The 27,605-nt window shown below is 34.3% G+C and overlaps 1 protein-coding gene and 2 long non-coding RNA genes across 4 annotated transcripts; 1 reads left to right on the top strand and 2 right to left on the bottom strand.

Annotated features, from left to right (window-relative positions):
• Nucleotides 1-5: 5 nt before the first annotated feature.
• Nemp (Nuclear envelope integral membrane protein) lies at nucleotides 6-2,458 on the bottom strand. Its single transcript, XM_065354221.1, has 9 exons — nucleotides 2,353-2,458; nucleotides 2,131-2,270; nucleotides 1,930-2,048; nucleotides 1,644-1,854; nucleotides 1,402-1,568; nucleotides 1,109-1,324; nucleotides 912-1,036; nucleotides 519-683; nucleotides 6-454 (listed from the first exon to the last, which is right to left on the bottom strand). Exons 2-9 carry the CDS (start codon nucleotides 2,213-2,215, stop codon nucleotides 316-318), a joined length of 1,227 nt encoding a protein of 408 aa, XP_065210293.1. The 5' UTR covers nucleotides 2,216-2,270; nucleotides 2,353-2,458; the 3' UTR covers nucleotides 6-315.
• Nucleotides 2,459-5,054: 2,596 nt separating this feature from the next.
• Nucleotides 5,055-9,014, bottom strand: LOC135838519 (uncharacterized). The gene is made up of 2 exons (XR_010557426.1): nucleotides 8,720-9,014; nucleotides 5,055-5,534 (listed from the first exon to the last, which is right to left on the bottom strand). It is a non-coding gene; the product is annotated as an uncharacterized LOC135838519 (long non-coding RNA).
• A 9,506-nt stretch (nucleotides 9,015-18,520) lies between these two features.
• LOC135838518 (uncharacterized) lies at nucleotides 18,521-21,520 on the top strand. Of its 2 annotated transcripts, XR_010557425.1 has the most exons (4): nucleotides 18,521-19,873; nucleotides 20,677-21,009; nucleotides 21,172-21,245; nucleotides 21,328-21,518. It is a non-coding gene; the product is annotated as an uncharacterized LOC135838518 (long non-coding RNA). The 2 variants fall into 2 exon arrangements; XR_010557424.1 differs by having other exon boundaries at nucleotides 21,172-21,520.
• Nucleotides 21,521-27,605: the final 6,085 nt, after the last annotated feature.

The following is a 27,605-nucleotide window of genomic DNA, read 5'->3' as shown; positions in this document are numbered from 1 at the left end:
AAATGCACACGAAACGAGTTTATTACAACAGTAAAATAAAGATCACAATAAAAAACTTCACATTATTCGAGTAAGTACACTTGAGTAAAAAATCTGAAAGTTTACGATACTAAAAGTAATTCGTTCACAGGCTCGACAAAAAGGTACACACGTAAAATTAAAAAACACTGAATTTACAAAACTACCACAAAATAGAAATTCTTTGTACAAAAAAAAACACATAAATAATACATTTTTAAAAATCTACAAACACACGAAACAAAAGAGATCTTGGTAAAATATTATACATAGCTACAAAAAATAAATGTTCGTTGCTCAGTCTTCTTCTGTATATTCTGTAACGTCATCCGAATCGTCTGTAATTATCGTACCGTTCGGTTTAATACTCAAACTCTCGTATTCTTCTAATTCGTCGTCTGATACGTGAAACGAACCTTCCATAAATTCGGCGAATCTGTATAAGATCAATGATTATACGAGTGAACGTAATTTGTAAGTCTGATTGTACTACCTCGTACCTGACAGGATTCTTGAGTTTCAACACGGTGTTCCACGGTTTGCATTCAGGACTAGAGCAATAACCTCGTAATTCTTCTAAAGCTTTTATTGTCTCTTTTCTACCTTGCTCAGCGAATTCTTTTTTCGTTAATAATTTCACTCGAGGTCGAAACAGTTTACTTTTCCTGGAATTGGCAAAGTGAAAATAAATTACACATTTCTACGACGAACTCGTGTTTCTATTTTAACAACACTATGCTACAACCAAACTACTATCACAGAATAATACTGCATTGTACAACTCTAAACCAAATGTAAACACAGACGATAATAAAGCAATCTACAAGATTAACTATGTTGTTCCCATATCTGAAAATTTATATATAGCTAATAAGGCACTTAGAACAACTAACAAATATTTCGCAGCGGTGAAGAAAAATGAAAATGGTGTAATTCGCGATAGCAACAGAATGAGATCAATTGGGTACGTCAGCTCGTACATATAGCTGCTGTAGAAAATCAGCAGTAAACCAGCTCCCTGTAAAATAGAACAATTTTTAAAATATCCGCTTAGTTTTGTGAAACTCGAGTCGTAAGAGCAGAAAATCACCTGCAAGGACCATTGAATGAGTTTTTTGCTACGTGGATTGGTAAGTGGACCCAGTCTATAGCAGATGGCGAAACTAATCAATCCGCTGATACCGATGTAACCGAACACATATTGGTAGTAATCGAGGATTATCATTTTCACATTTTCTAATAAATATTGCAAGAAGTATACCGATAGGGTCCATCCGCCGATGGCCATTCCATACATCATTGGTCTCTAGCGAAGAAAAAAAAACAAATGAAAGACTACTAGGTGATATTTGGAATAGAGATTTACGAACAGCTGGTACTTACATTTGGTAGCAGACGACTAAATAAATATATAACTATCACAAGGGAACCGCAGATTCCGAAAGTAATTCCACAAATGTAATAAAATAACTGATTATCGGATAATTTGCTCGCATTCAAGAATAAAACCACCCCAATTATGAATTTAAATAACAGCCAATTGTCAACATCTGAAAAATAATGCAACGACGTTGATTATTCGCATAATGATTCGATAGTTACAAAAAGTGATACGATGATCTTACAATTAACGTTCATGATAATTTCGTAAGGCTTTGAGGTTTGAATACCAACACATGTTGAACTAAACGGATCAATTTTGATATCTCTGCGTTTCCAAAACGGTAGAATACTGGGTGACCACGACGATTGATGCAATTTGAAATTCTCCATCACCTCTTCGGGAGTACTGCCTTCGAACTTTTCATAATTATCATCGTTCAAATTGATAGATATCTGAACACATCGTCGAAGTATTAGAATTGAGCGAATTGTGATTCGATTAGTTATGCTATGATATAATAAACTTACCGAAATTGTTTGCCACATGCTGCTAACTTGTTTAGGTTCAGCTTTGTGGCAAAATATCGCAGGTTCATTCCTCGATGCATCTCGGACATACACTGATTTCTCCGCTGTTAGGATCGTAGCTACACAGACAGACAGACAAATAGAATTACATGTATTCAAGTGAATGATCCAGTCTAAGTACAAACTCAATAGTATACTTACAGTTGGTTTTAGCAAAAATACCGCAAATAATGAAGGGATGAAGCGTAAAAAGTATCACAATCAAATTGGAAGCTGAACAAATCATGGTGATGGTGTGCTACAGTTGGTTACAATTTAACTAGAATGAACATATCACAAATCTTGGGAATTTGAATGAAAAATTTCAAGGCATAGTGTAGCATATAGATGAATTTTTAGAAAACGAATTTTTATAGTACGAATTGAATAAAATAAATTAAAACTCGATAGAGCTTCGGTTCAACTTCAAGATAAATGAAATCAGAAATGCAAAAATCAAAAAATAACGAAAATTATCAATTCGGTTAAAATCCAAAGAGAAACAAAACAAAATCACAGATAAATCTTGAAAACAGATTCATAGGTAAAATAACATTTTGTAACAGAAACCGAAACATAATGTCCTTCTTCTTCCTACTTGTTTTTTTTTTTTGCGAAAATCAGAAAATGCTGACGAGGCAAAATAGGCAAAGTAAAATTCACTATTCAGCTCAAAAACTCAATCAATTTGACAGAAATTGAGAAATCACAATTCAGAAATGAGAAAACGAGAAAAGTGAAAACACTGAAAACTGCTGAGGGTGGATGGAAAAGTTTCGGGAAACCGACGAAATCGAACTTCGAAAATAAAAAATTAAAAATAAATGAACGTAAAATGTAAAAATAATCGGTGTTGAAAGCACTGACTGAACTGAAGGATCACCAAAAGGACGTTTTCAAAATCTGCAAAAACTACGAATTTTTAGGAAAACTGAAAGAAAAAACCAGGGCTTAAATTTAAAACCACCAAAACAAAAACCAAATAAAACCACCACAACCATTATTTTTCAATTGGTTTTAATTCAACTTTTAACCACTACCACAACCATTTCAACTTTTTTTTTCTATACATTTCAAAAACAACAAAAAACCAATACGCAGGAAAAAAATTGGATTGAAAAAACCACAACCACCAAAAATAGTTGTGTTCTTTGGAGAAAACCACAACCACAAGAACCATTTCAATTTTCAAATGTAACCATAACCAATAACAACCAATTCATGAAATGGTTCTTTTTGGTTTCTGCAATTTTTTTCAATTTTTCCAGACCAGTGATGAAAATTTTCTGTTTTTTGGTCTCAAATCAGACAATCTCGTACCTTAATTTGTTTTTTTGTAAATTTATTTGAAAATGAAAATTCAAAAATCTGTTGATATCAAAACCACCACAACCACGAAGACCATTTGAAAATTTGAAATGGTTTTTCATTTCAAAAACAACCACTACTTACCTCAAAAAAAAGTATTATTACAAAACCAAAACCAGATCCACACCATATTAAGAAAAAATTGAAACCATTTCAACACCAGAACCAGAAAAACTGTGATTGAAAAACCAATTCAGAAACCATAACCAAAAACCATTATTTTTGAGTCCTTTAAAAACCACCTACCACAACCACCAATAAAATCCAAATGGTTTTAAGCCCTGTGAAAAACATTGAAGAAAAACTGAAATAGACCTTATTTGGAATTTCTCGAACATGAACAAGAATGAGAACGAACTAACGAAGGTCATAGTCAATTCCAAAAATAAAAATTTTGACAGTTTTCAATTTTGTAATTTCAATTTGTAAAAACTAAAAACAAATAACAAAGAAAGAAAACTGAAAAGAACAAGAACATGTCAAAAATTGTTGAAAGAACATTAAACAAGAACGAAAAAAAAAAAATGTGTTGAGGGTTCTTACAAAAAGTTTTTAAAATAAAATTTTTATTAATCCAACTCCAACTCCCATCTTTTTATAACATGCACTAATTTTTCTTCATCATAATATTCATAATCCACTTGGACTTCAAAAATGCAAATGAACCTTTAAAACGTGAACAAACAATGCAATTTTCATTTTTCATCCCAAAATTTCGTACTTGATTAAAAATAAAATTACTGATTTTGGTACTGTACTTACCTACAATAGAAATATTTAAAAAATAGGTACGTAGAAAGAACAGAAAATTTCCTTTCAGAAAAAGAACAACTGAACAAGTGCCAGGATACGTGAAAGTCAGATTGTGACTTCGTGACTTCCATAGTTCCAACAACAGCAAGAACAAAGAATGATTTGGAAGTTTCGGAAGAATAAGAGCTAATGCTATAAAGCAAGAATGTTTTCAAGAATTTGAACAAAACAAGAAGCATCATTAAAACGGTTCATTAAATGTTTTAAAAAAGAAAAAAAACAAGAGTGGGGGAAAATTTTTATGTTCTTCCAACACTGAAAATAATAAAAACAACGAAAAAGAGAAGACTTTTTACAGTTTTTTTGTCGTAAAAAAGTCACATTGAACAGCTTCAACTTCAACAGGATTTTTTTATTTTTTTCAAAATTCATCTCGTCAGCAACAAAACTTGGTTTCCCTTTCCTCCCTAGTCACTAGTTCCGTTGTTTGACAGACGATGAGGCGATATTTTCAATGTTCTTTCAATTTCTTTTCTTTTCTTTTCTTTTGTATAAAAAAGGTCTATTATTGGCGGTTGACACTCTTGGCAGGAAAGAAAAACTTGAATAATTGCTGAGTTGATGGTTAACTTATTGATATTTTACATTTATAGGCATTCAATCAATTTCAATTTTAATTTTTTAGCACTCAACATTTTATGCTGTGATAATTAGATAGCTTCCAAAGTACCCACGTAGATAAGCAGATTTTTTTCAGTTGATCAGAAATTCGTTGATGTCCAGTTCCAGTTACTTACCTACTTCTTCCAGGGTTTCGGCAGCAGTCATCATCAAATTATTGAGAAATTTGACATTTTTTGAAAGTCATTTTCAATTTCATCATCATCTTCTTTACCTTCGTAAATTTAATTCATCGCCATTTTTTATATTAACAGCACATTGAAATTAATGAAGAAAACAACACGTAATCACTACTCTTCTCAAGTAGGTAAATAAGTACTTTATTCCACAATTTTTCTCATATACAACATTAAAATCAAAAACAAAATATTATTACAGGTACAAGAGATCCGACATGATCGAAAGTAAAAATGGAAAACAAATTTCCTGATTTTACCAAACTAAAAATTACTTTTTCGTTGAAATTATATTACTCAGTTTCAGGTACAAAATCAGCAACATACGAGTAGGTAATTCATAAACGAAATCAACTTCTTTGCAATAATTCAGATGTGTATAAACTATTCGTAAAATCATCGAAGAACTGATCGACGGTATCTTCATCATTCATCAGCAAAAAAATATATAAGTTTTTTCTCAGCCGTAAGTACCTGTAAAGACGAGCTTCTGACCAGAATAAGCTACAAAAGCCCGGATCTACAGGGTAGTTTACGAGTGAGCTGTATATTTCATCGATAAGGCTACATGTTGATGAAGTTGCATACCTAAAACAAACAAGGAGCAAATATTAAAAATCATCGTTAAATTCAATGGTATTTGAACTTTGAAATGAAAAAAGAACCTATCGTAATCCGAATAGAATAACCAAAATGACAATTTTTTGGCCAAAATTATAAATTTAAAATAGATTCGGGATTATTATTCGACTTATAAATCAACCCTTTATTATTCCCCATTCTAAAAAAAAACAGCAAACACTTCATCCGCATTTCACATAATTCCATTCCACCTCCGCCCATAAAAAACAACCAAAGCCCATTAAACCCGAAAAAAAACCCTGCGGTGAAATTGAAATAAATCAAAATCCGCGATACTCTCGTTGGCTTCTGGAGCTAACACAAACAAACGAGAAAAAAAAAATCCGCAGTCTACATTTCTCGAATGATGATCCCGATCCGCGAAATGAAACAATTGTAAAATCCAATCGGAATTCCGGATTTTATCCCTCGTCCCGTTTTCTCCGGCATGTTTGCAGCTTCTACACAGCACAGCTAGACCGCAAAAAATAATCAATTGTTGCACCCTTCAGAAGAATAAATTGCACCGCGAGCGAGGTACTCGTCGCGTATAATTTCGCAGAGTTGGTATACTCGTATTCTGTGTGCAGTAGGTGGCAATCAGAGTATACGCGTGTACTTTCACATCTTCCAGTTTTCCAGTTCCACTTGCATAGTACCAAGGTAAAAATACAGAGAGGAAAATCTTGCAGTAGACAAGCTCGGGTCAAAAGACTGGCGAGAATATAACACTCTTCCCATCGATGCGAGAAGCGAAAACTACCCCGGAATTGTACTGAAAATAGAGGTCGGTAGTCGCACACGAGGGGTTTTCAAGCTCGCGGGGTGTAAACGTCGTTTCAACTGTGTAGAACATTCGTGGTATTACTATTGATTTTGCACTTCGTTGTTAGCCAACTATTCGCTTATACTCTCGTTTCTCTCTTATATATGTAGTTCTCTCTTCGCTGTATCTCATCTCTACGAGTAGCTGGGTACCTACTGTACGCGTCCTATCCTATCCTCTGTACACGTAAACCTACGTGTACGATATATTTCTAAAGATAAAATTATCTACTCTGAGTTTTACTGCTCTTGGAAGTTGGAATTGTTACTGGGATGATGCTAGGACAAATGTACCTATTTTCACTATATAGGGATTGATTTTTCAACGTTTAAGAAGGGTTGCCTAACGATTAGAATGAAATTTAAACTAGCATGATCAAGTAGGGTTTCTAGAGATCTACGACTTCTATGAGTATTACAAACTATTTTTTTAAAAAAACACACCAATTCACCTTTCAAATGAATCAACTGAAACTAAACTCAACGTACAACTTTCCTCTCTCAAATTCAATAACGATAAAATTTCCATAATTTCCATAATTTCAAATTGATAAAATGATACTCATTCTAAACGTACCTACGAGTATCTTACTCAGAAGATTATCGCAAATAAACGATTTAGCAACAAAGTACGATATTTTCACTAGATACCCTGCTGCCCAGAACTCTACTATGAAATCGTACAACGATTCGATTAGAATCTCTCAGCAGGATTTCACGAAAGCAATATTTTCCCAACATCAACCAGTATCATTTGTTCTTAATTACACGAGTATATTGTCGTGCTGTTAAGCTGGACTTTGCTGCGATGAAAATTCTTTTATTACATCAAAATATTTATTACGAAGCAACATCGTCTAAAAAGAATGAACTAATGAAGAAACAGGCATTGGAGCAACTATTGCTAATGGTAATCATAAATTAAATGGATACTGAGCTCTTTTTAATAATAAACTAAATAAAAATCAATTTAAAGTTTTCGTGTATAATTCTAATTAGGTAGCCTAACACGAAAACCGTAGGCTTTCTTACTCTCATAAAAACTCACACACGAGGTGTTGAATAGGAAAAAATACTAGCTACTTTCTATTCCATCACCGTTGAGGTTTTTCCCCTTCGTTTATATAACGACAAAACGTACAATTATTTCACAATGAACGTACTAAATCTCGACAACAATGAAGAGGGATACTTTTAAGATGATCATTCATCGGTAAAATCTTCCATTTTATGTATTGTATACTCATCATTTTGTTATAAAGAGCCTAGCTAGCTCTTCTTCGATGCTGAATATAATTCGAGATTACCTCCTAGAACGTTTCCTTAGCAACGTTGCTACGGTAATGGTTTCAATTCGAGATTAATCACGTACAATTTTTTCGACAATTTGTTCGTAGAAATAGAATTATTCGAAGGATTAAAAACAAGAGGATATTTAGTTACATTTCTACGATGAAAATAAACTATGTTCGGTACCTATTACTCGACCTGAATAGATCAGTTTCAAAAGAATCTACGAGTAAGTAGGTAAGACCTTATGAATCTTACGTTTAGTATCGTTCGAGTAATTAAAATACAAAAATAATTCTAAATCTAACGAATAAGGAGTAATTAAGTATAAATAAATAAACTACGATCGTTTGGTTAACTAATCTGACAATGGTAACGTTATAATATTATATTCTATAACAGAAGACCTAACTACCAACATTGCTAGACAGTACGACGCCAGAACGAACGTTAAATCTGAGTAAAAGCTACCAATGAACCAAAATATTACACGAGGTAGGTATAAAAATAATACTTTCGGGTTATATTTATCGTATCGAATGAAAAAATAATTCATTTTTAATATTCATCTCAGCCTTATAACGTTACATATAATCCGACTGCCAACATATCACACATAAACGAGCACATCGACGCTAAATCAATACTCGTGGGCAGATATATGGAAGGAGAACCCGAAGAAGAAAAAAATTTAATAAAATTCATCCGGCAACGTAGTCCTCGAATATCCTTGAATTTACACCAAGGTCGTAATATTCTGGTACCTTCATTTTAAACTAAAGCTAAAATAACTCGAACGCGAAGAAAATGTAGCTGTACTCGAATTAAATATTAAATTTTCCATCACTATACGGTATTCTAAAAGTAATTTTCGTTTAAAAAAATACCCTAATAAAATGCAAAGTAAATAAAAAAAAAAAAAAAAAAGAAAACACACAGAATTGTATAGAGAGTAAGCGCACAGCACGGTAGTGTAATAGGGTGACGGACCCTAACAGCGTCACATTGTCTAGCAAAGTCTCATTTGCAATACTTACCGGGTTTTTAAGTTCGGCGTACACACGACAGCATCATCTGACAATGGAACTTTTTTGGTTGGAAGCTGTGATTAAAAATCACGTACGCGTTCGAGACGTATTACTATATAAAAAAAATCAAACGATATGAGTAGAAAAGAAAAAAAACTGTATAAGTTGTTTCATACTATATAAATGAATAGTAAAATAATTTCGCATTAATGCACGATAACAACAAATGATTTTGTAAGTTGGAATGCGAAGCGAGTAAGAACCGAAGGTAACTCTTCGGATTATTAGCACACGAGAAAAAGGGATGCTGCGTACTGGAGCTTATAGCTGAAGCTGAAACTTTCCCGGGGACTTTGGGTGCGGCTCGTCGCCCTTTACTCTTCATTGTAGAAAGAGACGGTACGTGGTTAACGTTTCGCCATTTCGCCGTACGTGCGAGTGAATAAACTATATAGACGATGTGGAAAATGCGAATGCCGCAAGAGCCAGGGAGGAAACGGCGAAAAAACAAGGAGAAGGTTCAGACAAAGATGAAACGAGAGCGAGAGAAGCAGTTGCGACTGAGTGCTCTAGGGATTCTACGCTCGTTTAAAGTGAGATGAAATGCGAGCAACGAAAGTAAATACGAATTTTCGCCGCTTTAAATAAAAGCTCGCGAAAAATTTTTCTACCGAGGCAACGTCGGTAGAGCGATGTATAGAGCGAATACTGTGTAGGTACGAGTCGTAGGTACCTATATAGCATATACGTGTTAACGTACTGAGAGGGTTCAAAAACAGCCATATTCGCGAATACCGAATTTTGAATTGGACCAAAACTATAGATTTTGGTGTCCTCGTGAAACTATTATGTATCTATAAAAACAAATCGAATTATTTGGGTGTAGATGAATGAAATTCTTAATTTTATGCTTCGAGTAAGCTGGAAACTAAAAGCATCGATATATAGGAGAAATGATATCGCTGCTAGGTCCGGTGAAAATTGCAGGTCGATGAGATGCTTTTTTGATCCTGTTGTTCTTGTTCCATATCTTTACCGCAGAGAATTGGCCTTTCTAAAAGTGTCAGGTGTCACTTGTATTCATCATAAATCAACTATTTAACGAAGACTGTTCCGCTTAGGTGTATATTGTACAAAGGTTTATCGATCCGGCTGTCTCTTAATGGCTCTGCAATAAAATAAAAAAAATACATTTCCTATTATTACCGTATCAAAATATTACTAAGTACATCTCGACATTGTAAATGCTCATATTGAATTGTTCAGCCTGATCAGCCAAGTGATTTTAGTCCGGCATATGACAATAGGAGTAATTGCACCCGCCCCCCCGCCGATCCTCCGGGACAACTTTTTTCTGAAAGGGTACATATCCTAAGGAACATTTTAAAGCAAACTTGCCAAAAAAAAAGTTGGCCTTACTTACAAAATGGCGGCCATTTTGATTGACAGGTCAGCCGGAATCGCAGATTTTGCGTTTTAACACAGGACTTGCACGAACTTTTTCAAACTTTACAAAGGTAGGTCGAAAGATCATGCAAAAATTCATCACCTGTCAAAATTTCAAGTGCTAAAGTGGGTTTTTCGATTTTTGGTGAATTTTTGAAAATCGAATTTAGGCCAAAAATGAGGGAAAAAATCAAAATTTTACCAAATTGACCAAGAAAGCTGAAATTTGAGATATACCCTATTTTCGACATGCCAAATCGATTGGAAACGGTTTCAACCCGTTTTGAGCAGTTCTGGAGTCTCCAGCAGATTTTTGAAATTCGAACTTCCCACAAAATTCCATCAAATTGGAGTTGTAAAGCTAAAATTTATTCTAAAAACTAATTTCAATACGCTACGAAGCACTGCAGGTGAATTTCAAGTCGTTTTGGAGCCTCCAGCAACTTTTTGAAAATTCCTGAAGCTACCTGCAGATTTTTGAATCTTTACATTTTTACAAAATTTCATCAAAAAATGGAGATGGAAAGCTGAAATTTACCCTACACTCCAATTTTAACACCCTCTGAAAACGACTTCTGGTGGATTTCAAGTCATTTTAGAGCCTTCAACGACTTTTTTGAAAATTACTGGAGCCTCCAGTAGATTTTTGAAACTTGAAATTTCCCCAAAATTTCATCAAACTAAGATGGAAAGTCGAAATTCATTCTGCAAACTAATTTCAATACGCTACGAAGTTGACTGCTGGTGAATTTCAAGTCGTTTTGGAGCATCCAGCAACTTTTTGAAAGGTTGTATGATGTTTTTTTGGAAAATTGAAATTTCCTAAAAGTAGCTGGAAGCTTCAAAATCATTTGAAACCACCATGTAGCTTGCGAAGTAAATTTCAGTTTGCCAACTCCATTTGATAAATTAATGTTGGGGAAATTTCAAGTTTCAAAAATCTACGGGAGGCTCCAGTAATTTTCAATAAAGTCGCTGGAGGACCTTTTTTTTTTTTTTTTTTTTTTTTCAAGTGTCCCCATTCCCCACGAGGGGGTGGGGGAATTTATTGTGTAATATAAGGTACAACTTATGAATACCTATTGGTTCTCATCATAACCATACCAAAGTACACAACAAACAAGAAATAGTAAGAATTTATATCAACTACAATAAATAGATAATGTAATGAAGTAGCGAATTATATCTAGGTTGGGAAAGGGGGGGGCAAAAAAAATACAAGGGAAGAAAAAACAAGAGGGTGATATTAATTTCTCATAATCTAGGAGAGGGTGTGACATGAAATCGATTACGTTCGAGAGTCCACAGCGATTGGACTACTTTTCGTCGTCTTCAGAGGGTGTTAAAATTGGAGTGTAGAGTAAATTTCAGCTTTACATCTCCATTTGATGAAATTTTGTGAAAATTTAAAGTTTAAAAAATCTGCTGGAGGCTCCAGTAATTTTCAAAATTTCCCCTCAAAATGACGTTTTTCTTAGCTTTGTTTGCCTGTTTTAGCGATGACCATGATTCGACACAAAAATGCGAATAGCATTTTCAAGTGTGTTGTTGACCCCTAAAAAACATATATTTTTTTCAAAAAAAATTTGTGGTGGGTCGTGGTCAAAAATTGGAAAAACTTACACAGAGGGGGTAAAAATGGATTCTGGTGTAAATTATTGTTTTTGGTAAACGAGGTGTCGTTTCCATATGAATCGAACCCCCCGAACACGAATATGACGTCCAATTTGATGGTACCCTCAACCACACCCCTCCAGTGCCTCGGCCCCTACCTCAATTTTTATACTATTATATTAAAAGTTGAGCTATATTATAATATTGGTGTCGTTTTCACACGAATTAAACACCCTGAACACGAATATGAAGTGCAATTTTATGCTACCCTCATCTACACCCCTCTGGTGTCTCTGCCCCCCTTAATTTTTACTGTGTTAAAAGTAGAGCTATTTTCATAATATTAGTGTCGTTTCCATATAAATCGAATCCCCCAAACACGAATATGACGTCCAATTTTATGGTACCCTCAACCACACCCCTCCAGTGCCTCTGCCCCTACCTCAATTTTTACTATTATATTAAAAGTTGAGCTATTTAATAATATTGGTGTCGTGTTCATATAAATCAAACACCCCAAACACGAATATGAAGTGCAATTTTACGTCACGTTGCCAACCTATATTTTTAATGAAACACTTTCTTTGGGGTGCTCGATATTTCTGGGCACCCTGTAGAAGAATCAAAATAGGTACCTAGGTAAGTACCTAAATTTATCGCAGAAAAGGCTATTGGTGGATAAGTATGGCGAATTTGCCCCCGAGAGCTTCAGGGTTGATATTTGCATGGAAGGTGGGTACCCTTGAGCACCTTCCGTCACAAAAGTTTCAGACCTCCAGCCCCCCCCCCCGTTTTGAGAACCCCCCCTTTTCTGAAATTACAATAAAAATTATTTTCTCAGCCCCATGTGAACCGATTTTTTTAATTTCTTGGTATGTTGTAAACATCCATCAGAGGTATCCTCACAAAAATATTTACCCCACCCCTTCCCCATATTTTCCCCTCAAAATTGCGGTTTTTTGCTTTGTTTGCTTGTTTTAGCGATGACCATGATTCGGCAGAAAAATGAGAATAGCATTTTTAAGTGTGTTTTTGGCCCCTAAAAAACATCAACAAGAATCAAAAATAATCAATTTTGATAATTTGTATCCGAATCGATTGAAAGGGTTACGAAGAGGACGAAGACTCAAAATAGGTACCTACTAGTTTTATGAGTGTTCAAATTTTAATTTCGTTTTGTCACTTTTTACAGGCTGTAACAATTTTTCTGAAATTGGAAAATCCAAAATTCCTCCGGAGCTTTGTCAGAACTGCTCAAAACTACCATCAATTGATTATGGAGATGAAAAGCAAGTATACAAATCAGATTCCAGCTTTTGACATTGGTACATATATGTTCGGGTGGGTAAATAACGAAGAATTTTTCATGTTTTCATAAAATAACCCTTAATGGAAAAAAATTTAGGTTTGAACCGACAGAAACGATTTTAAAAATTTGGTAAATCTGAACGTGAGCTTACAACGCGCTGAATTACAATTTACGTTTTAGCCTTTCTTATAGTCCAGTCATTTTAGCAGAACTTTTAGTCGAACCTCGGAAAAATTGGGGAAAAGCTGAATTTCACATTATTTGTTCAGATTGGTCTCTAAAACAAGCCATCAAAAGTTGCACCCCGCAACTTGACCGCTACCCCCGCAAGAGGTCATTAACCTTTGTCGATACAAGTTTTTCGGTTGTATCGCCGAAATGAAGGGTCCGAAAGGAAAAATGTTCGAACAAAAATTGTTCTACGCAAAATTTCCTATCAGCATGACCAGTTCAGCGTTTCTCAAAATGCCGATTTCACCCTTACTAAGGAGGGAGTAAAGTGTTGTCAATTTTATGAAAATTGTTTTAAAAAATGAAAATCGACAATTTAAAACGTGAATTTGATTCACAGTAGGCTCAAAAATATTTTGACCAAAGTTGCACACCGCAACTTGTCTGCAACCCCCGCAAGAGGTCATTAACCTTTGTCAATCTACGTTTTTCGGCTATATCGCCGAAATAAAGGGTCGGAGGAGAAAAAGTGATTGAACTAAAAGTATTCATTAAATTTTAGCCAAAAATGAGGAAAAAATCAAAATGTTACCAAATTGAGCTATAAAGCTGAAACTTGGATATACTTACTCTATTTTCGACCTGACAAATCGATTGGAAACGATTTAAAGATGTTTTGAGCAGTTCTGGAGCCTCCAGCACATTTTTAAAACTTGCAATTCTTACCAAATTTCATCAAATAAAGTTGAAAAGCGGAAATTCATTCTGCAAACTAATTTTAATACGCTATGAAGTCGACTGTAAGTAGATTTCAAGCCGTTTTGTAGCCTTCAGCGAGTTTTTGGAAATTGCTGGAGCCGCCAGTAAATTTTTGAAACTTGCAATTTCTATACAGAATTTCATCAAATGGAGTTAAAAAGCCAAAAGTAGATTCGGATAGATTTTGTGGCATGTTTTGAAAAACAGAAGTTTCTAAAAATCTGCTGAAGGCTCCAAAACGGATTGAAACTGCCTGCGATGCACCTCAGAGTAATGTCAAAAATGGAGTGTCTCTGTTTGGTAAAATTTTATGGAAATTTTGAGCATTGAAAAATCTGCTGGAGGCTCCGGTAATTTCCAAAAAGTCGCTGGGGGCTCCAAAACGACTTGAAATCTACGAGTAGTCGACTTTATAGCATATTGAAATTAGATTACAGAGTAAATTTTAGCTTTGAAACTGTTTTTTTTATGAAATTTTAAAATTCTAAAATCTGTTGGAGGCTCTAGGAATTTTCAAAAAGTTGCTGGAGGCTCCAAAATGACTTGAACCAACCTGCAGTCGACTTTATAGCGCATTGAAATTGGAGTTCATGGCGAATTTTCGATTTCCAACTCTGTTTGGTAAATTTTTATGGAAATTTCGAGCATTGAAATATCTGCTGGAGGCTCCAGTAATTTCCAAAAAGTCTCTGGAGGCTCCGACATGGAGTGCGTTGCTTAAGTGCTATGAGGTTTTATATATATATACAATACATATGTATATTATTTTGAATTAAAAATTCGTTACCAGCCTCCCCACCATAAAAGACTGAAATTACAATTTCGCGAACAACTGAACTGGTCATGCTCATAGGAAATTTGGCGTAGAATAATTTTAGTTCAATCAATTTTTTCCTCCGACCCTTTATTTCGGCGATATAGCCGAAAAACGTAGGATGACAAAGGTTAATGACCTCTTGCGGGGGTTGCAGACAAGTTGCGGTGTGCAACTTTGGTCAAAATATTTTCGAGCCTACTGTGAATCGAATTCACGTTTTAAATTGTCGATTTTCATTTTTTAAAACAATTTTCATAAAATTGACAACTTTACTCCCTCCTTAGTAAGGGTGAAATCGCCATTTTGAGAAAAGTTGAACTGGTTATGCTGATAGGAAATTTTGCGTAGAACAATTTTTGTTCGAACATTTTTCCTCTCGGACCCTTCATTTCGGCGATACAGCCGAAAAACCGGTATCGACAAAGGTTAATGACCTCTTGCGAGGGTAGTGGTCAAGTTGCGGGGTGCCACATTTGATGGGTTGTTTTAGAGACCAATCTGAAGAAATAATGTGAAATTCAGTTTTTCTCCAATTTTTCCGAGGTTCGACTAAAAATTTTGCTAAAATGACTACTTAGGTACTATCTTATGGCAACGTTTTGCCCAACTCTAAAATCCAAAAATTCACCGAAGGCCTCAAAACTGCTTGAAACCACAACCAATCGATTTTGGAGGTTGAAAATAAAGTGTAAACCAAATTTCAGCTCCTTACTTCAGGTTGGTCAAATTTCCATTTTTTTTTTTTTTTTTTTCATAGAACATGTAGTCCGGCATATGACAATAGGAGTAATTGCACCCCCCCCCCCCCCGCCGATCATCCGGGACAACTTTTTTCTTAAAGGGGACATCCTAAGGAACATTTTAGAGTAAACTTGCGAAAAAAAAAGTTGGCTTTACTTACAAAATGGCGGCCATTTTGATTGACAGGTCAGCCGAAATCGCAGATTTTGCGTTTTAACATAGGACTTGCACGAACTTTTTCAAACTTTACAAAGGTAGGTCGAAAGATCATGCAACAATTCATCACCTGTCAAAATTTCAAGTGCTAAAGTGCGTTTTTCGATTTTTGGTGAATTTTTGAAAATCGAATTTAGGCCAAAAATGAGGGAAAAAATCAAAATTTTACCAAATTGACCAAGAAAGCTGAAATTTGGGATATACCCTATTTTCGACATGCCAAATCGATTGGAAACGGTTTCAACCCGTTTTGAGCAGTTCTGGAGCCTCCAGCAGATTTTTGAAACTCGAACTTCCCACAAAATTCCATCAAATTGGAGTTGTAAAGCTAAAATTTATTCTAAAAACTAATTTCAATACGCTACGAAGCACTGCAGGTGAATTTCAAGTCGTTTTGGATCCTCCAGCGACTTTTTGAAAATTCCTAAAAGCCTCCAGCAGATTTCTAAAACTTTAAATTTTCACAAAATTTCATGAAATGGAGATGGAAAGCTGAAATTTACTCTACACTCCAATTCTAACACCCTCTGAAAACGACTTCTGGTGGATCTCAAGTCATTTTAGAGCCTCCAACGACTTTTTTGAAAATTACTGGAGCCTCCAGTAGATTTTTGAAACTTGAAATTTCCCCAAAATTTCATCAAACTAAGATGGAAAGTCGAAATTCATTCTGCAAACTAATTTCAATACGCTACGAAGTTGACTGCTGGTGAATTTCAAGTCGTTTTGGAGCATCCAGTAACTTTTTGAAAGATTCTATGACGTTTTTTTGGAAATTGAAATTTCCTAAAAGTAGCTGGAAGCTTCAAAACCATTTGAAACCACCATGTAGTCTGCGAAGTAAATTTCAGCTTGCCAACTCCATTTGATAAATTAATGTTGGGGAAATTTCAAGTTTCAAAAATCTACTGGAGGCTCCAGTAATTTTCAAAAAAGGCGTTGAAGGCTCTAAAATTACTTGAAATCCACCAGAAGTCGTATTCAGAGGGTGTTAGAATTGGAGTGTAGAGTAAATTTCAGCTTACCATCTCCATTTAATGAAATTTTGTGAAAATTTAAAGTTTCAAAAATCTGCTGGAGGCTTCAGGAATTTTCAAAAAGTCACTGGAGGATCCAAAACGACTTGAAATTCACCTGTAGTACTTCGTAGCGTATTGAAATTAGTTTTTAGAATACATTTTATCTTTACAACTCCAATTTGATGGAATTTTGTGGGAAGTTCGAGTTTCAAAAATCTGCTGGAGGCTCCAGAACTGCTCAAAACGGGTTGAAACCGTTTCCAATCGATTTGGCATGTCGAAAATAGGGTGTATTCCAAATTTCAGCTTTCTTGGTCAATTTGCTAAAATTTTGATTTTTCCCCTCATTTTTGGCCTAAATTCGATTTTCAAAAATTCACCAAAAATCGAAAAACTTACTTTAGCACTTGAAATTTTGACAGGTTATAAATTTTTGCATGATCTTTCGATCTACTTTTGTAAAGTTTGAAAAAGTTCGTGCAAGTCCTATGTTAAAACGCAAAATCTGCGATTTCGGCTGACCTGTCAATCAAAATGGCCGCCATTTTCTAAGTAAGGCCAACTTTTTTTTTGGAAAGTTTGCTTTAAAATGTTCCTTAGGATGCCCCCTTTAAGAAAAAAGTTGTCCCAGAGGATCGGCGGGAGGGGGGGGTGCAATTACTTCTATTGTCATATGCCGGACTACTAGGTAGGTAGTTAGGTAGGTACCTAAATTTATAGTAGAAAAGGCTATATTGGCAGGGTTGATATTTGCATGGAAGGTGGGTACCCTTGAGCACCTTCCGTCACAAAAGTTTCAGACCCCCAGACCCCCCCCCCCCGTTTTGAGAAACCCACCGTTTCTGAAATAAAAAAAAAAATTATTTTCTCAGCCCCATGTGAACCGATTTTTTTAATTTCTTGGTATGTTGTAAACATCCATCAGAGGTATCCTCACTAAAATTTTTACCCCACCCCTTCCCGAAAAATCCACTATAGCACTTGAAATTTTGACAGGTGATGAATTTTTGCATGATCTTTCGATCCACTTTTGTAAAGTTTGAAAAAGTTCGTGCAAGTCCTATGTTGAAACGCAAAATCTGCGATTTCGGCTGATTTGTCAATCAAAATGGCCGCCATTTTGTAAGTAAGGCTAACTTTGTTTTCGCAAGTTTGCTCTAAAATGTTCCTTAGGATGTCCCCTTTAAGAAAAAAGTTGTCCCGGTGGATCGGCGGGGGGGGGGTGTGCAATTGCTCCTATTGTCATATGCCGGACTAATGGGTCAAATCTGAGTTTTCAAAAACTCGTCAAAAATCGAAAAATAAAATTAAGAGCCTGAAATTTGAATGACCTATTGAATTTTCCCATTTCTGTTCCAAAAGTTTTTCTGTTCATGTGGAAACCATCCCTGCGTCTGTAAATTTTTGCTTGGAAAGGCTTGAAAAAATTGAAACAGCATTGAACGTTTTTTCATTATCATCTTCTATATCAGAACATACACGTAGGTACATAAAATAAAGTTCGTGTATAATTTTATGCCAAGCTTTGATTGGCTTTTGAAATTTCCAAGGTGATCCCAAATGAATGATGGATTCAGAAAACTTCTCATGTATAGCTATTAATACTCTATGCCTAGGTACTCGACGATGTAGGCAATATTATCAAAATTCTGTAAAGTAAAACTAAAAAAAAACCATAACCCTGATGTTAAATAGATATATAGAGGCGTTGCCAATGATGGGAGGATAAGAATATTTCCCTAGTAGGTCAGGATGAATCTAACTCCCTAAGAGATGTAATATATCACCTTTTAAAACAGTACTTACCCGCTGCTAGCTCAGCTCTTTCAACACCAATATGTATAAATTTAAACAGATTTAGTCGAGTTTACCTTGTATTAATTCGAACCGCACGCGAAATAAGAACACACGATAAACACGAAAAGTGTATTATAATTTTGGAATAAAATTACAACACGAAACTTAAGTCTAAAACATATAAAACTCTACGCGTATAACCAATATATATTCCACCAAATAGTGGCGTAAGTAGGATCGCTTTTACCCACCTACGTGTAACTATCAAATTGCCCGCGTTGGGTAGCGAATTTAGGACTTAAGTTTAAACGCGAATACTCTCCCTTAAACACGAACGTTAAGGCAGAGGACCTGGGACTCAAGCACAACTCTTACGTAGGAGTGAGTGGCCTTATTACTTTTCCGCGGTCAGACCTACCAGACGAAGCGCGAATCGACAAGTGAAGATCAATTCCATCTCAACTTGGCTTCTAGCCTCGAGTCGAGAAGGAATCGAGCTTTACGAACTTGTGAGCTTTTCACATCTGCCCTTAATGGAACGATGTGAAAACACCTCTTGGGTGGTTCCCACGTACTTAACACCTTACCTAAGTGCATCGAGTATATGCTTTCATCTACGTAAAGTACTGTAGAATCGAACTATTGATTGGATTCTCCAGTACTTCCTTTAGATGAAAGATTTATAATCCCACTGAGAGAGATACGATGAATATCCCTGTCTAGCCAGTGAAGGCATATTGTCCCCTTACATTTGCCCCTAACGTGGGTTTACTTCTAAAGTATCCCCTGAGGAAATGTAGAGGAAAGCACGGAAATTTTGAAAAAAGGTGACATTGTGCTTCACTGGATGTGACCCTATTGCCCCCCGTACTTTGCTTGAGTGATGCGGGGAATAGTAATCCCAAAATAAATTTTGAAACTCTTTGGTTTTTATTATAATTCCAAAAGTGAGGTGAATTTTGAGTGTGCTGGTGAGTTGACTCTTACTGATAAAGAGTAACTACAATTGACCATCAATATTTGACCGAAGTCAAGATATCAATAAATCAATCCAGAAGCTACCTTTGATCTGGTCACTCCGCAGCAGGGTCATGGCCGAAATGGTAAGTATTTAAGTACGATTTAATTTTTGAGGGGGAGGGTCAATCTAAAAGGTACCCTTCCTCAATTTTATGATTTCAGGAGAAGATGAAAAAAGCTCAAGAAGTTCGTGGTTGTTTGGCTTTGTTGTCTTTGGATAGTCTGACCAAGAATTTTTGAAGAAAAAATTGCTGGTAAGGTTGGCTTGAGTATAGCTATTGTTTTTACTAAAAATTTTGAAAAATGGATGATTTTCTATTGGAAAGTCATTCATTGAATAATTTGAGTAGAGTTTTTATAGTTTAATAAAAAAAAATTGAAAAAAGAAAAAGTTCAAAAAAATTTAAAAAAAAAAAAAATTCTAAAGGAAAAATTTTATCAAAGTTTGATGTAATATTTGAGCATTTGAAATGTTCAAAACTGATCATTGATAAGAAAAAAAGAAAAAAAATTAAAAAATTTGAAAAAACTTTTGAAGAAAGTGAGTTATTTTTCTATTAGAAAAATTGTCATTTCTTCAAAATCCAAAAAAGAATTGTTTTTTAGGGAAGTTTGAAAATGAAAAAAAAAGGTTGAGGAAAAATGAATTGTTTTTCTATCAGAAAAAATGTTCATTTTTTCAAAAAAAAATTTGAAATTTTGGAATTTTATTTTTATGATAGAGGGCTAAGTTTTTGGAAAAAATTGCGCTACCTTTCTGTTGTACACGGAGTTCGGTTGAAAGCGAAACTACTTACCACCACTATTCGATGAAACATAAAACAAATTAAAAAAAAATTTTTGAAAAAATTTAAAAAAGTTTAAAAGGAAAATAACTTTTTAAGAAAAATTATAAAAATAAGTAGGAATGTACCTAAACAAACTTAATTCTAAGCAACGTTGTTTTTCTTCTTTTTTATTTGTTTAACGTTGTTTTATAGTTAATTAAGAATAAATTAATTTCTAGTCAGTCTTATTCCTCATAGTTAATTTCAAGTTTTTTTCTTCTTCTTTACAGGTGTATTTTGGTCAACGACGATGGCAAGAGAATTACTTTGTTTATCAAAAACTAAAGATAAGTACAAAAACATATTTACATTTTTATTAAATAATGTAAAAGTTAAGAGCATTTTTGTTTCTTAGGATTAATCAGTCTAATTTAAACACATGATCGATTTAAAATATCTGTACATTTTTTATTTCTAAAAAAAATTTTAAAGTTATGAAATAAATTAAATAAAAAATGTTGTTTTTGTTTAGGACCAGTTCAGAGAAAGATGGGTGAAACTTAAAATAGGATTGAGCCAAAGTTGAACCAGTCTGTTGGGATATTTTTCGTATTTACAATAAGGTGAGTAAATCTAAAAATTTGGCTTATTTTTATAGCATTTTTACGATTATGTAGTTTAAATTAGTTATAAAAAAAAATAAGTAGGAAAAATGATAATTAAAATGATAATTTTAATTTTAATTTTAAAATTAGAGAGTTCTAACCTAATTCTTTTTGTTCCAGTAAGAAGGCAAAGAAGATTTCCTTAACTAATAATGCACAGATCCTTTTTCTTGGCTCATGGACTTCTTTTCCAGGTTGTATTTTCTTTTAGAAAATAATTTTAGATAGAAATTAAAAATAAAATTTGAGTAAACTTATGCCATTTTTGTTCCACAGGAAGACAAAGATAGCTAGATTTTTGAAAGGAATGTTATCCGTCTACAGTCTGAGTCAACATGGCCTTCTGTGCCCTGAATGTGATATCTTTGTTACAAAATTAAAAAAAATTAAAAAAAGAATTTTAAAAAAAAATAAAATTAAAATTTTTGTAAATTTTTGGAGAAAAAAAAAAAAAATTTTTTGAATTTGAATTTTTTGATTCTGTAAACGTATTTTACGTTAATGTAAGTTTGTTAAAATAAAAAAAATAATAATTGTACATTCAAAAAATAAATTGAATTTATTTTAAGTTTGTAAAATTTTACATACATGTATTATTGTATCGTAGTTTTAGAGTACAAATTTTGTATGTTTGTAGAAAAAAATTAAAAAAAAAATGTTTTGTGCTATTTTATAACCTAATTATACATATGTGTAGGTAAATTAATGCGTAGAGTTTTTTGTAATGAAAAAAAAAAATTATCAATAAATATTCAATAAATTACATCTTAAGTTTATTTACATTTTTGGATGTTCATTTTTTCTGCTCTACAGGTCGTTTTAATGGTCGGATCGATGAATGGAATTTAGGTTGACACAGTTTTTTAGGTGGTTTTGGCGGTTACTAGGTTACTGGTGAAGGTCGTGAGCGTAACGGTACCGGTTGTGGGAAGGTGGATGTTGTCTTCCAGCTGGGTGGTCTTTTTTACGACGATTTTATTTTTTTATTTTTTGAAGACTACCTAAGCACTTTTAAAGCCAAAATTGTGCTTTTTAAACTGAGTCAAGAGGTAGAAAATTCGCGAATATTTCGAGTTTTTATTTAATTTAATTCAAACCATTTTCCATTAAAAAATCAGTCTGATTTTTCTAAAAAAAAATTTAGAGGGTAATTTTTTGTAATCAATCACTTTTTATACAATAAATAAAATTATTCAAAACTTCAGAAAATCTAAAAAACGAAAAATTATAAGTTTTGACTTTTTCCTTTCTATTTTAGAGAAATTTAGCTCAGAGAAAAAAAAATAAATAAATAAATAAAAGCTTTCGAAGCTGATTTGAAATTAAAAAATAACAAAATTGAAGGAAAAATAACGTGATTGATTTTTACATTTTTTGAGAGGGTCATTTTTGCTCATATCGACATGTTTTGGGGTTTTTTTTTTTTTTTTTTTTTTTTTTTTTTTTTTTTTTATAATTTTGGTACTTTATTTCGTATATTTTTTTTTTGTTTTTTAATCGTATTTGTACCTAGGTAATTTTTGGATGGTATTTTCTTCCAAAATTCGAGTTTTTTGAAAAAGTAGTTCAAATATTTGGGTATTTTTTACGCGATATAAAAAATTCAAAAAACTCTGTGCAATTTACCTTGAGTCGATAGAGCGTTGAAATATGAGCCATTAGCCCTCTTTTTTCTCCTCGTCACTAGAGATGACGATGGGCTCTTCAGTGAGCGACACGTTCGGTGTTTTTGGAGCCTGTTCAGACTCGTTTGTCGTCGCGCTGGTTTGGTGCTCCATTTCCTGGGTCCAACTCTGCGCATGCTGGTCAAATAATGTTTGCCAGTTCATCCCAAAGGTGAGGGGTGGTATCACCTGTTGACCGTTAATAGCGGTAAGCGTCACTTCTGGCAGGTTAATAGCCTGAGCGGAGGTCGATGACATGTTCAGCGTGGCCGGATTTAAGTCGGTACGAGGTGTCAAAATTGGCATTTGCGGTGTCGTATTTTGCGCATCTTCGGGTGCCAATTCTGAGCTGGTCGAAGCTCCTACAGGGTGCTCATCGGATTTGCCTAGTTGGGCGTTTTCAGCTGTTTTCTGTTCGATTAATTTCTTTCTTATTTCGATCCGTTTTAATTCGGCCAACTGATCCGGAGTGTAGGGTTTATCGTCAGTTTCCATTTCTTCCTGTTTGATGGTTGGTGGGACTGACATGGTCGGCTTCGATTCGGTGTCTTTTGAAATTAGGCCCTTTCGGAGCATTTCAATGCGTCGTCGATCTTTACTCGGTGGCTGAAGTACTTTCCCTTTCTTGATTTTTTCTTGCAGAGAAATTGGAAGGGGGATGAATTTTTCGGCCAATTTGTCCAAAATTTCTTCGTAACGTTTGATGTTGTGATATGGACCAAATTCATCTCTGGGCGGTGGGATTTTATCCAGTTGCTCGAAAAATTCGTCTACTCGCGTCGTCTTCGCACCTGCTAACAATCCCCAGTCTGTTTCCAGTGCCAATTTGATGTGGTCAAAAGCGATGTTGTTATGTTGGGGCGTGTGCACTAATGGTGCTAAAATCAGCTCCGTCACTTTTTTCTCTTTAAGGAGATCGGCGATCTTCGTCATTTCATCGGTGAAGTCATCGTAAGATGTATTGCAGACCACATCAAAATTACCGATCGAGATAAATAATTTTTTCGGTAATATTATCATTGAATCGAGTAATCGAAAGAGATCAGACGCTAAGAGGTCTCGCCGATATATGGTATTATCGAGATATTGGCCATATTTTTCTTCATCAACCATGCAATGTACCATCGCATGAATATGTCCGTCCCCGATCATCATCGCTTGATTCATAAAAAGTACCATGTGAATGTTTTTAGCTTTGTCTTGTCTACCCGCGGCGGTGAAATAAAACGGGTACGCGTTCATAGGATAATAGGGCTCGAGTTCGTTGGAAGATCTGCCAAAACGCGACAGGTATTTTTTGTGGTACCGGGGCTGTTCGGCTGATGGGTTTTTCTTTTCCTCGGGTACTTCGGGCTCATTTTCGCGCGGAGATAGCGCTCTCGGTGGCGGGCCTCGCTTCGTAGTACCTCGCGGCATTCTGAATACTCTTCGCTCGTTGATTCCTCGTCTTCCTCGGTTCGCTGAAGGTAGGGATGAACTGCGATCTCTATAATACTCTTGCGTCGGGTACAACTGATTCAGCGGTGTTGAGTACTCAATTTTTTGAGGAATCGAAATTTGCGAGCTCATCGTATCCATAGGTTCAACACCCGGGGCGTCGAATCGGATCTGACGCTGGGGTTCGCCGGTGAGATCGTACTCTGGCGGTCCCACGTACGAAGTACCTAATTCCATTAAAGCTGGAATTTTCGAGTACGATCCTGATGTAATCGAAGAGGAGGGGGTCGATGGTCCAGCTTGAATGTACTGATTCAATTTTTGCTCCATTAGAAGATTGAATCGGCGCTCTAAATCGGTCAATGAGCTCGAAAGCACGGCGTTCGCATCGATTTTTTCTTTCAGTTCGGCTGCCTGTTTCTCATTTTTCGATTGTAAGTTTTTGATTAGTTCTTTTAGAACTTCCATTTCTTTTTGGAGCTGACCTATCGTCAATCTCATCTGCCTGATGTGCTCGTTGTTTGGGGGTTGGTTTACCACTTGTGTCCTTGTTGGACATTCTAACTGAACAAAGTCAAAGTTAGTCAGACTTCGATTGCACATAGGATGTCGGCAAATGATGCGAGAGGGGGTTGTAGTCGTTTTGAAAAGATAGTGGATACATCCCCAATGATACGCATGTTTACAAACCGTTACATACGGTGGATCCTCTTTCTTCACCCCATTCTCGTCCTTTGGAGCGTGCTCCCCTGGCTCGGCCAACGGTTCCGTACACTCGTCGCACAATAAGATCTTCATTTCCGTCTGAAAAAATAAAATTTTCAACAAATTTTTATGATTAGTTATTTATTGAAAAAATAATTATTTTTTCATCTTTTTCAAAAATGAATTCATTTTTCAACTAAAAGTTGTGTAAAACTTATAGTTTATTCGATTCAAATACCGCTTACTGGGTCTTGATTATTCCTTTTAGGAGTATTTGAAACTTTTAAAACGATTCAAAATCGGTCAAAATTAGTGATTTTTTGGATTATTGGGCAGTAAAAGGTATTCATTTACATTTTGTTTCGAAAAATTAGCCAAAGATGAAATATTTTACGATTTGTTAAATCATTTTATTGTTTTGGTTTTTATTGGGTTGTGATTTATTTCGATAAATTTTTTCAATTTTTGTTAGTTTTAATTTTTACGAAACCAAAGATTTTTTATTTTTTTATCGAAATACTCAGTTTTAATTTTTGATTGTTTTTTGATTATCATCTAGTTACCAAGAATATTTTACTTTTTTCTGAAAATACAATTTTCAGTTTTTTATTATTTTTTCTAGTCATTTAATTGCCAAAGCTTTTTTATTTTTTAGTTTTTCAACGTTTTTGTTGATTCATTTTTATCTTAAGTATTTTTTTTTTGTTATATTTTTCTATTTTTCTTTTAAGGTAAAAAAAAATCATTTTCTCGAAATGTGTAGAATTAGGTAGGCGAAAAATTAGGAATTTTTATTATTATTCTTCTAAAGTTTTTTCGAACTTTTTATTCTATACTTAATTCACTTTCGAGTTTTGGTTTTTTGGTAGTTAAGATTATTTCGTTGAGGTTTTGAAAAAAGTGTGAATATTCAATTTTGATCTCATTTTAGTTTAGATAATATTTTCCAAATTTCGAAATAATCTGAATCTTAAATCATCGGTAATACTGAAATATTTTTAAAAAAAATTCAAAATGTGTGATGGTTTAATTTTTTGTGGGTTTTATGGGACAAATTTGTTGATTACTAAAAAAAATTCAATTTTTTCCGCTTAGCCTGAAACTAATCATTTTTCAGTTGATTATCAGTTTTCCAATTTTTATGAATGATTTGATGGGTATTCAAGATTTTGACACTTGGTTTCAGATCTGCGCTGAAGTTTTCAATTTTATCATTTTTAATTTACGAAGAAAGTTCCAAAAAGATTTTTACTTTGAGTATTTTATAGCGTTTTTTGGGTTGTAAACTCGAGTAGAATTTTTCAAACTTTTAGTTTGTTTTGTGAATTAAAAATTCTGGACATTAGCCCAAACTTGAGATGGATTTTTAAATTAATACCTTAGTCGGGGTACAATTTGAAAATTTATAAACGTTTGAGGCAAAATGTGTGATTTTTGAGTAAATCAACTTTTTCTAAAGGAAAATTTTAACCTGATCATGATTTGATTCGATTTTTCAGAATTTTCACTCTAATAATTTTCATTGTCAGTGAAATGGGGGTGAATTCGGAACAATACAGAATTTGTATTTTTAGACTTTTTCTGATAACACTGTTTTCGAATCATCAATCAATTTTCTACAAAAAAATCAACTTTTGATAATGGGGTTCGAAGAAAGAATAAATAAGCCAATTTGGTACCAATAATCGGAATTTTTTAGTGTTCAAATTTGAGTTGTAAATTCCAAAAAATAGGGTTTTCGATTATTTTAATATGATACCAAAAGTTTGCCACGAACTTAGTGTTCGAATTTCTAGTTTTTTCTGAAAAAAGATCAACTTTCTTGGTTTTTGAGCGTTTCAAGATTATTGGCTAGAATCCACAACTTTGTTCACAAATATCTGCTTGTGATTTACTCCAAAATGCACTAGTTGGAATTTATCGTAATGGTTATGAAAAGATTTCGGTATTCAGAGTTAGAGTTTGTTGCACTTTTCATTCTAAACGTTTTAATGTGGGTTTGAGAATTTTGTGTGGTGTTTGAACTAACTCAACATTGAATAATTTTGATCCATATGGTATTTGGGATTTTTCTTGTTCGAACCGGGATACTTTATTAGTGAGCTAAGTGCACTTGTACTTACTTCGGTTCTGTAGAAATCTTCCAATAATTCGTACATCCAGTTTTTGGAATACTCTACTTTCTTCAATACTAGGTTTAGGCGTTTCAGGTATAACTTATAATTGTTTCGCTCAATTTTTGCAATCGAAAAAACACAATGTTTTGAAAGTAAAAAATACAACTGTTTCGATCGAAAATTGATAATAATTATCAATCGCGTTCAGCTCGATTCACTCAAAATTTACCGAACCGGTTGACGTTCGATTCACACCGTGGGTGGTGTACGAATAAATTTTATTTTAATTACCGCGTTGTAAATTTTTAATTATTTTTCGCGATTAATTAATTATTCGAAAAGTTTTATCGATGTAAACTGAATTAAATTCTTTTAGGAGTGATTGTATTTGACTTTTGAAGTTACTAAAACTGCACGATATTTTCTATTGAATAAAATTTTAGAAGTTATCACCTTCGAAATAGAATACCAACTGAATTTAGTTTCGATTTTTAAGTACTTATCCCGAATGTGTTTTTTATTCCCTGAGCTCCCTTCCCAAAAGAGCTAATTTTTATAAGGTCCAGACTCTCGTATTGGAAAGTCTGGTACCTATCGATTTTCAAAGTGTGAATATTCGATGTGTCGAAGG

This window comes from Planococcus citri, chromosome 3 (genome assembly GCF_950023065.1).
Source record: "Planococcus citri chromosome 3, ihPlaCitr1.1, whole genome shotgun sequence".
In the NCBI taxonomy this organism is placed as follows: Eukaryota; Metazoa; Arthropoda; class Insecta; order Hemiptera; family Pseudococcidae; genus Planococcus; species Planococcus citri.
Note: the sequence above shows the minus strand (reverse complement) of the source record. Positions and strands in the feature narration are given on the sequence as shown.

What these genes read in the sequence shown, in the direction of transcription:
- Nemp (XM_065354221.1), bottom strand. Translation starts at nt 2,215, where the DNA reads ATGATTTGTTCAGCTTCCAATTTGATTGTGATACTTTTTACGCTTCAT. An exon ending in TTAGTCGTCTGCTACCAAAT is followed by an intron (nt 1,325 to 1,401) that starts GTAAGTACCAGC and finishes TTTCTTCGCTAG; the next exon opens with AGACCAATGATGTATGGAAT. An exon ending in AAACTCAAGAATCCTGTCAG is followed by an intron (nt 455 to 518) that starts GTACGAGGTAGT and finishes GATCTTATACAG; the next exon opens with ATTCGCCGAATTTATGGAAG.